This window comes from Arachis stenosperma, chromosome 10 (genome assembly GCF_014773155.1).
Source record: "Arachis stenosperma cultivar V10309 chromosome 10, arast.V10309.gnm1.PFL2, whole genome shotgun sequence".
Taxonomy (NCBI): domain Eukaryota; kingdom Viridiplantae; phylum Streptophyta; class Magnoliopsida; order Fabales; family Fabaceae; genus Arachis; species Arachis stenosperma.
Window position 1 is genome coordinate 12545538 of NC_080386.1, and position 10065 is coordinate 12555602.

Genomic DNA, 10065 nt, shown 5'->3' on the forward strand with positions numbered 1-10065 from the left:
TTTACAACTCACCGAGTGTTGGATTGGATAATTATCCATCTAATCGTGTTGGGACTAGACGGGTACCTTCAAGTTCAGATGGTGTTACCATCCTTAACTCCCAACCCACTTTAATTGCAATCATAGAGAGCTAGTATTTAGCCCGAATTTGGATTTTATTTCATCTTATACCCAATTGAAGGAGTAAATTCACAAGAAAAAGTACGAAATAAATCTCAAAATAAATAAATAAAATAGTGCTTGAGTGCTGCTATAATCATGAATCTAAAAAATGAAATTCCGAATCCAAGCCAGACAACATTTTCATTGCAATCAACTGGTACAATTTGTATTCTTTTCGCCACTGGATGGATTGTTTTTTGTATGAGATTTGATTTCTAATGTATACAATATCAATATATCTTTCCCATGCCCATTTTACTCTGAATTGGGGAATTAATTATAATTCACTTCTGTGAACATCATTTACGATTTTCCCATTACTGTACATGATATTATGGAATATGGACCACCATTCCCAATGTTAAGAGAACGTGCACATTCTTCCCAAAAGGAACCACATGTATTGTGCCTCCGTCACAACTCTCAATTATCATCGTGATAATTAACTTGATCCGAGGAAGGCTTTTTGAGTTTCTGAAATATTTCATCAAGGGATTCAGAAGAGGAAGCATGGGAGACATTATTTTCCTGTATTTGTGTTTGTCTTAACGGCATAAATTTTTTGGCTCCTATGTTGGCCTTAAAATTCTGAAAACCTGTCTTCATGTTTTGCCAAGTCGAAGACAAACCCAAAGGTGGTCGTCCCATGCTATGACTCGAACTATCATTTCCTTCATCGAGCTCTGAATTCGAAGAATCCGCCATGGCTTCCTCTGGTTTCGGTTTACCCTGCTCCCTAATGGCAGCATACTTGTTGCTGATAGCCTCCCTGCTGGAACCATATCTACTGCTTGTTTCTTCCTTCCAAGTTTTAGAGAGACTTCCATTTGTTTCCTCAGAGATTAACTTGGAACTTGTCTTCATTTCGACGCCATTCGTCTCCTAAACAAACAAGGCATGAGGTGAGTAGAGACTTGTTGCAATAGAGAAATAGTAGTCTCTATTGAAACAACAACTAGGTTTAATTTAAATTGGATATGTTAGATGACAAATTAAAAAGGATAATGTTTTTTGTCCGTAACGTTTGTGCTTTTCTTCAAAAATACCTCTAACATTTAATTTGATTCAATTTTATGCCTAAAATTTTTTATTCATTCAATTTTGTCCCTAACGTTTCCGATTTGTGTCAAAGTTATCTCTGGACATTTTCAATTTTATCCCTAATGTTTTAGATTTTCAATTTTATTCCTAATGTTTTAGATGAAGTAAACGACCAAGGATAATTTTGACACAAATTAGGGACAAAATTGAACAAAATTAAACATTAGGGGTAATTTTGGAAAAAAAATCACAAACCTCAAAGATAAAAAACATACTTTATACCCAATTAAAAAATAAAGTAAAATTCGCTTCCACTTTTTTGGGGGCATGTCCATGTTACCTTAAAATTGTTGCCTGATTCAATATCAACACCATTGAAATTCCTTGCTAGTGGAACAACCAGCTCCCCTACTTTGTGACCTTGTTCAAGCCAAGACCGCTCTGCAAATAAAACAAAACAATAAATAATGTGCAAGTATCAGAAAATCACTATTTAATACTTCTGATATTGTATTTCTGTCCTTTAACAGCATTGTAATTCCTCACTTACATACCCTTTTTAAGAATAATTACTCCAGATGGATCAAAGCCATCCCTATCCTCAGCTTCGGTTTTGAAGATATATCTCTTCCAGCTCCCCAGAAAGGAGAACATTCTGTCAAAGAAGTTGCTTGCAACCAAAAGTGTGTATACAACCATAATAAGTGGATAGATTTTGTTAAACTTATCGCCAAAGAAAGGGACAGCATTGTCAATGTTCCCCATTCGCTGCAATAATAGCCACATTGTGTAGCCGGTTAAAATGAAATACCAAGGAAAGGAAGTAAACATGTTCTGATGAAAAAATTTAGACTTCAGATAATTAGCAGTTGCTAGCCCACTATGAACGAACATACAGTTTGTGTAAAACTAAATACAGAACAGTAAAATCATGGTATGCTCAGAAAAATAAGTTATTTGTATCTAGAAGAAGAGAAATATAAAGAAGGGGGATAATATTAGGCAAATGAACTTATGAATACATAGTAGCATAGTTACAATCTGTTACAGTCATGTAATATGTTATGCATCCAATGATACGGATTATGAAACAGCGATTTCCAGGATTATTAGGAAGCAAGAGAAAGTTATTCACAGTAGACAACAATGCAGCGATTTCAGTGCATTTATAAGATAAAGAAATTACCCTCTCAAATACAGTCACTTTCTTATGACCGAGACGAATGAGATTAAGAAAGTTGTAAGAGATTGGGGGAGCATAACGAGCCACCATCCTGGGAAAAGTAAAATGAGGATACTGTGATTCATTTCGTAATTAAGAGCAACAAGTAACAAACATAAGGGGTAGTGGGAGTAGTAATGTAAATGAATAAATAATACTTACGAACATATCATAAGCAAGTTAACTGAGCTGGTTTGTCTGGGTGTCAATGAGTAGAACATCAACATTCCAATTTTGAACAAGGAATAATATGTACAGACGCACATGTACATGAGAGGAATAAAAGCAAACACCTAAGGAAGAAATTGAAGACACAATGTCATGCAACCTTTTGAAGACCAAAGAGTCACCACAAACATTAAATAACGAGTGATTAAAATTATTACAATTTACGAATAAAGTAACATCTGACAGTACAGGGACAACAAAAGAAACATGTAAGCAGTTGCAATGGCCTTGTATGTGATGCTACCATAGCTGCATAGAAGTACCAATTAAAAAGCCTCTGGATCATTTTTTTGCTTGAGAGAGAGAGAGAGAGAGAGAGAGAGAGAGAGAGAAGGAGAAATAATAGACTTCAGATTTCCTTAAAATGTTATATCGAGTCACCGGCACATGAGGGCCAGATGATAGAACAAACTATCAAAAATCATCACAGCAACAAGAACAGCATGCATGGATTGAATTCTTTATTTAGTAAATGCATCTCTTCCAAAAGTCAAGATTTGTTGCACATGTTAGTTCTAGGGGTATGTCTCCAATCATTCATAATTCAACCTCCAAACAATTCAATGAGTTATTTTCTGTTTCACAGTATGCATGCATGGTTTAAATCTTCATAAAAACCTTTCTTTTCAATATGTCAGGAAAAAAATTTGTATACAGCATCTCAATGTTCAAATTAAAGAAAACCAAAATCTAAGACAAACTTGGTCTACCTGCACAAACACCTCCTGTCCTCCAACAGATTTTATAAGAATGGAGAAAAGTGATAGATCAACACTGGGCAGAAGAGTTGCCTCTGCGAAAAGAATTGCAACAGACATGGTACCAAGGATAACAGCCAGGCCTTTTGCAACTTGTTTACTCAAAATGCATCGCCAGAAAAATTCTGCAGAGAATAATTAGAACTCAAATCTCAAAATATTGCATACTCATCAAAAGAGATGTAGGTTCTAGGAATAATTATATGAAACTATTACCTACGCAATTATTTGTAAATAAGTCCCTAAAATCAAATAGAGTCACAGCTTTGTGGACTGATCATCCCTATGTGGCTACCACCTACCAGAGTATGATCTAACTAAAGAAACCCACTACCTAATGCCATAAATGAAGTTTATTAGCTTGTGGATAAACGAGAGGATTCAAATCCATGTATAGGGACTGGTATGGAAACAAAACCCAAAATTGGTGACACATAAAAAGCAGATTTTTAACCAATTAAAAAAGGTCACTGCTACTGCAGATGCAGCGAAGAAACGTTCCGTGAAGTTAGGAAGAAGCGGGTGGCTAAATAATGATTCTCACAATTACCTAAAGTATCAAATAGGGATCCCAACTTGCCAGTCCGAGCAGGTCTAATGCTTGAATTATATTCCCTGAAATTAAAGCATAAATTGTCGAGTCATCCGGAGAACATGCAATATATTATAAGACAACATCAAAGTGAAAAAACAAAATTTGAACCAAACCATCCAGTTGAGTTGCGCCGTTCATAATTCTGAATTGTATCTTCCAATTCAAGGGCTTCAAGTACATAAGTCACATACTCACTGCATGAGTAACAGCATTAAATAAAATTTGGCTATTGCTGAAGGAAAATTTTAAGTGACCTTAGTTGCAAGGATGTTAAAAAGAGCTACAACTAAATAATTAAGAAGCCAGCATATCCACTCTCACCATACATAAAATCAATGATTCTAATTCTATAGTAAGCAAGAAAGAATACACTTCACCATAGGATAGCATAAAAAAGCCAGGTTTTACAAGGTCACTTATATTTGTAGAAGCTATGAAGCAAAAATGAAACTCTCCCATGTGCAAGTAAAAACCGAAATATTGAAATTAATAAGCAGAATTAACCAGAGAAATTATATGATTGATTAGTGTATTTACTTTAAATGAGAATGAAGTGATATGATGGGTGTTTGTCGTAATTCTAAGACCATAAATTGAATCTACACTAACTGCTGATGTATTAGACACCATATTCCAGAACAACCTCAAAAGTAAATAACACCAATAAGAGGCGGGATTGGTCATCTTCTTACCTTTTATATCTTTGATACTCCTCAGAAGCACTCCGAAGATGACGCCTTAATGTTGCCATTGACTTCCGATCTGTATCATAATCCATATCATTTTCCCCCAATTGACCACCTTGTGGTTTGAAGGAGGGGTCTTCCCTAAACTGAAATTCTAAAGGTTAAAACTTGTATAACCAAGAACAAATCCTTAATCAAATGATGTAATATCTTTACCATTTGAGCAATCATATCATCAATGACATTCATATACGGCCGCAAAGGATCACGCTTGGACATTTGCTTCGATGTTGCTTGAGCAACCTATAGAAATAAAGCAATAAACCTCAAGCTCCACAATTTTTTCTTGGATTAAGTGTAGGATAAGGACGCATTTTTGTCTGAAAATCTATCCTTATATTACATCCTCCTCTAACTCACAAACAAATAAAAATAATGATAATTTCTACATGTGATGCTCCATGTACAGAAAAGTTAGTCAATTCCAATAATATAGGATACACCAAAACTGCCACCTATATACTTCTGGCAAGTATTAATACTTGCGTAAAATGGCAAAGGCAACTTATGAAGTTGCCTGGTTATAAATTGGAATCAACAACCCCCTTAATAGTCTTCCAACAGGTCACAAACAATCTATTTCTGTTTTTGCTAAGAAAGAGAAGGGGAGAACCAAGACAACAGATACTAAACAGAAAACATAAATCAGCTCCATGAAGAATAATTCCTACTTTGAATATAAGTTTCAGAATTACTATATGTTTAATGTACCAATAACTTATATAAATCCCACTGGTGCAGCCAACTAGTAGCAAAGGTTCTACAGTCAGTTTCTTTTAAAAAATATATATAAGAAACGACTCAAACAAGAAAAGTCCATCGGAACTTGGGTGCAAGTACAAAACATTAAGGAAAACTAACAAGGTGGGTCAGCTAAATTGACCAAATGACTACATTGGACTTTATCAAAATCCAAAACTTTCAATAAATCCATTTATACTGATTCCTTTTGTAATGGTAAAATTATATAACAAAATTTCCTAAGAACTTTATTTAACTACTTACAACAATAGCATTTGAAAGTTCTTGGTGAGCATCATCAAGTTTGACAGCCATTTTGGCAATTTTGTGAGAAAGAACCTTTTGGCGGGTGGTCCAGTCAGCATTTACCCAAATGGTTTTAGGAATTTCACTTAAACCAAAGCCAAGAAGAAATGCACCAGTAACAAGTCCAAAAGTATTTGAGCAAGCCATGGCAAATCCCAAAAGACCTCCTTTCCTGTTTACACCAAAGTATAAACCAACTAGAACTCTCGTTGAGGTAATAAATAATTAAAAACAAAAATAAAAATAGGAAACAGGATTTATATTGTTTTCCTAATTTCCAAATTTTCCTATATAAAATCATGAGACTACAAACAAGAAAATAAAAACCACATAGGCCTTTGATTTTTATGCACGCCTTTAAGGAAACCATATAGACAGTCAAAAACAAGAATATTAATATTAAAAAACCAAAGAAAGAAATAAAAATAAAAATATAAGATGGTATTACTAACTTAGGGTGAACATCATACTACAACCAACTAAAATCTACATTTAAAAAAAGTTTTAAGAAAGGGTTAAAGGATAAGAAAAGAGAACCAACCAGGTCTTGTGCATCATAATGAGAAGAATAAGCCCAAACAGGCCAATGGATCCCACAATTAGATAGAAGAGCAAATTAGCATGTACACTAGTTTTCAATCTTTCTGATACAGTGAAATCCCCAGCATCTTCAAAACCCTGAATAAGGGGCACCACAGCCCTGCTTGGGATAAATAATTTAAAATGAGGAAATTTGCATCTCTAATATGTAAATTTTACTTAAATAATTCCTTGAAATAATCATGCTTAGTACAAACTACAAAGGCAAGCATATGAGAGCAACACAAAGCAAAATAGCATTTTGGCCACATACATAATATCGCTTAAAATTTACTATTGTAAATAATAACCAAATCATGTTGTGCAGTTCACCATTTCTTCTGGCAAAGTTCAAAGTATGATCTGTAGTGGGAAAAAGGTCAGCATGCATTGTGCCTTACATAAGGAAATTGAGTAGAAGAGATACCAACAGATAGATAGTGCTAAGTTTCCAACCAAAAGAAAAATAACACTAATCTAATCATGAGTGCCTATGAAGGTTATATACATTCACATCAAATAGTTACTTTGACTTGATTTGATCAAATATCGTACACATGACAAAGTGCACAGACAGATTACTCAAAACAAGTTCTGGAAGTGTGCTCTGTCTGGCAACGAGAGCAGAAAAACAGTCATATGTGAAAGTGATGCAAACATATAATAAATTCTTTACATTAAGCGTACCAAGTGAGCAAAAACGTACTCCAATATGACCAGCTCCAAAAGAAAGAAATGCCTCTGTTTGTATGTTGAGATGACAATGTCTGCATGTGTAATACAAACACCATTATATAAATATTATTAACAAAAGAAGGATATTAGAAAGGGCATGGAGGATAAAGATCCTCAATATGATGTATAAAGACAGATTAACCACACTACTCCTTATTCTTATAGTTCCAAGCATCTTCCATTTAAGAAGGAAGGGGAAAATAGCTACTTTAGTAGCTCAAGAACTATTTAGTCGAAGTAGATTGCAGCAAAGTGGCCATGAACGACAACTTTGATTTAATTGATACAAGCTAACCTACAAAATAAGAAGCCACACAGCTGCCTTGCCCACAAAACGAATGTAGCATAAAGATTTTCATCACTCAGTACAATTCTTAAAGTAAATTGCTCTACACTCATGCTTGTAAATCTTTCTTCCAGCTTCTAACTTAAAACCCAGATATCAAGAACATCTTCATGCCCAACTAATTTCCAAAAGTTAAGACTACCTAAGGTGGAAACATTGTCTGAATACTGCTACACATTCGCTTCCATATACCATTACCAGCATCTAGAAATTATGTTAAAAGCAATCTAATACCTGCATTTGTCCCTCAGTTTTAAAGCGATTCAATCTCTCACTACAACCATTTTCGTTCACGAACCTTATCTCCCCCCTCCACCCACCAGGCGCCGGGGGCATTCGCAAAAGTTGTATAGAGTTCGGCGAAATAGAGTCCAAGTGAATTTAAATGCTTGGAATGGCAAAATTATGATTAAACTAAATGGTTAGTGATAGAACACATTACATTCATCTCTTCCTACCAAGCAGAGGGGTTTGGGATGGAATCAAGTTTTATCAAAACAACAAGCGTAACAATTACTAGCTTGTAGTTAAGATCGGTTCGACTCCCTTAAACTCTAATTCCTTTATGAAACAAAACTAGCAATTATGCAATCAAGCAATCCAACTCAACACAGTTGGAAGCGATGAACAAGAACGAAAGCAGATCGTGAATTGAAATCGGAAGAAGAGAAGCAGGGTTTGAAACTTACATCCCAAATGTCGGCGGGGACGAGGATGATGATGGAGAGGGAGCAGAACCAGGTGTATCCGACGGTGAAGAGGACGTAGCGAGGGACGTGGGGCCCAGCGAAGTACCTCAGAGTCATTACCACCATACCCGTCGTTAGAGGCAGCGAGATCAGGTAAAACACCCACATCTCTCCCTCCGATGCGCGCGCAACACAACACAAAAGTAGTCGGAACTCAGAAGGATCCTTACTCCTTAGCTTAATTAATCGGTTGTTAGGTTAAAAGGCTTTGAAAGTTAGTTACCACGGTGGGGACGCCACCGCCGCGTTTTATTTCACCGGCAAGATTGGATCCGGGGGTGGTGCTGTTGTTTCAATGTTTAATTGTTTATGGCTTATTGTGTTTGTTGGTTAGGTCTCCCTGATACGTAACAAATCGTATTGAAAGCGTAACTGCACTCGCACTTTGTCTTGTGTCCTGCACTTCTGCTGTTTTCTTTTTTTTTTTTTTTTTTTTTTTAAGGTTTACCACCAAAAATGTCTCTTGAATTATTTAAATGTAGATAAAAATACACTCAAATTTTATTATGAAAAAAAAAATCTTTAAATAATTTAAAAATATAACAACAATACTTAATAGTAAATATATATTTTCAAAAAATACCTTAAAAATTAAATTTTAATACAATTTTTTGTAAGCATGATTATAAAAATAAGATATTATTATACATAAAAATTAGTGATTTTTCTTTAAGTATATATTTTTTTATAATTTTTTCGTTAACAACTAATAATACTTTTAAAAAATCAACAAAGAATATATATTTAACAAAAAACACCAAATTTTAAGAATAGTAATATTTCATTTTTCTAATTATGCTTGTAAAAAATTACATCAAAATTCAATTTCTAATGTATTTTTTGAGAAATACATATTTAATGTTATATTTTTTGCAAGATTATCTAACGTTAAATATGTATTTTTCAAAAAAATACATTAGAAATTGAATTTTAATGTAATGTTTTGCAAGCATGATTAAAAAAAATGAGATATTATTATCTTTAAATTTGATAATTTTTCGTTGCGTATATATTTTTTTGTAATTTTTTTGTTAACAACTAATAATACTTTTAAAAAATCTCAAAAAAATATATACTTAAAAAAATACTAAATTTTAAAAATAATAATATCTCATTTTGTTAATTATGCTTGTAAACAGTCATATCAAAATTCAATCTCTAAGGCATTTTTTGAAAATATATATTTACTGTTAGATTTTATTGTTGTGTTTTTAAATTATTTAAAGGTATTTTTTTATAATAAAATTCGAATACATTTTTTTCAGCATTTAAATAATTTAAAAGCGTTTTTGGTAGTTAACCCTTAAAAAAAAGTTAATTGTTTGAAGTATAACCATGAATTGGAAATAAAGGCTAAACAGCTACTTTGGCCTCTTAGAATATTTAAATTTTGACTTAATGATACAAAAGATGGTAAAGTTAAGGAATAAAGTTTTACATCTAATAAAAATATTTAGAGACCTGCTATACATATAAGTCTTTTTGCCATATAAATTTATACAAGTTAACCCTAATCCAACAAAATTCACTTTTATAACGCGTGCGTGAAATCACGACGTTCCTCCTCCAACGTTTGTATTCTGCGTTCCGCCTCCTCCTCTTTCTTCTTCTTCTTCTTTGCGCTCTTTCCCCTTTTTTTCGCGTTCCTTCTTCATATTCCCGTGTTTTATCCTTTTGGTCATTTTTTTGTTGTTGTTGCTGCTGCACTTTTTTCTTCCTTCTTTTTTCGTTGTTTTTGCAATGATATGTATTTTTTAGAAGGTAAAACAAAAAGGAAAAGACAAATAAGAAGGAGCAAGAAGATGAGGAGGAAAAAGAGGAAGAGTTTTAAATTATGCAGAATTATCAATACAAATC

At 33.7% G+C, this 10065-nt stretch overlaps 1 protein-coding gene across 1 annotated transcript; it reads right to left on the bottom strand.

Annotated features, from left to right (window-relative positions):
- Positions 1 to 272: 272 nt before the first annotated feature.
- LOC130955611 (uncharacterized) lies at positions 273 to 8582 on the bottom strand. The gene is made up of 14 exons (XM_057882509.1): positions 8149 to 8582; positions 7066 to 7145; positions 6341 to 6499; positions 5758 to 5971; positions 4909 to 4995; positions 4699 to 4838; positions 4120 to 4200; positions 3962 to 4026; positions 3364 to 3536; positions 2588 to 2718; positions 2390 to 2477; positions 1758 to 1971; positions 1544 to 1644; positions 273 to 1044 (listed from the first exon to the last, which is right to left on the bottom strand). Exons 1-14 carry the CDS (start codon positions 8314 to 8316, stop codon positions 586 to 588), a joined length of 2160 nt encoding a protein of 719 aa, XP_057738492.1. The 5' UTR covers positions 8317 to 8582; the 3' UTR covers positions 273 to 585.
- Positions 8583 to 10065: the final 1483 nt, after the last annotated feature.

Excerpts from the sequence above, each read along its gene's own strand:
- LOC130955611 (XM_057882509.1), bottom strand. The coding sequence starts at position 8,316 with ATGTGGGTGTTTTACCTGATCTCGCTGCCTCTAACGACGGGTATGGTG. Across the intron at positions 6,500-7,065 it reads AGTACGTTTTTGCTCACTTG|GGCTGTGGTGCCCCTTATTC; the intron begins GTACGCTTAATG and ends TATCCCAAGCAG. Across the intron at positions 4,996-5,757 it reads AACTTTCAAATGCTATTGTT|GTTGCTCAAGCAACATCGAA; the intron begins GTAAGTAGTTAA and ends TTATTTCTATAG.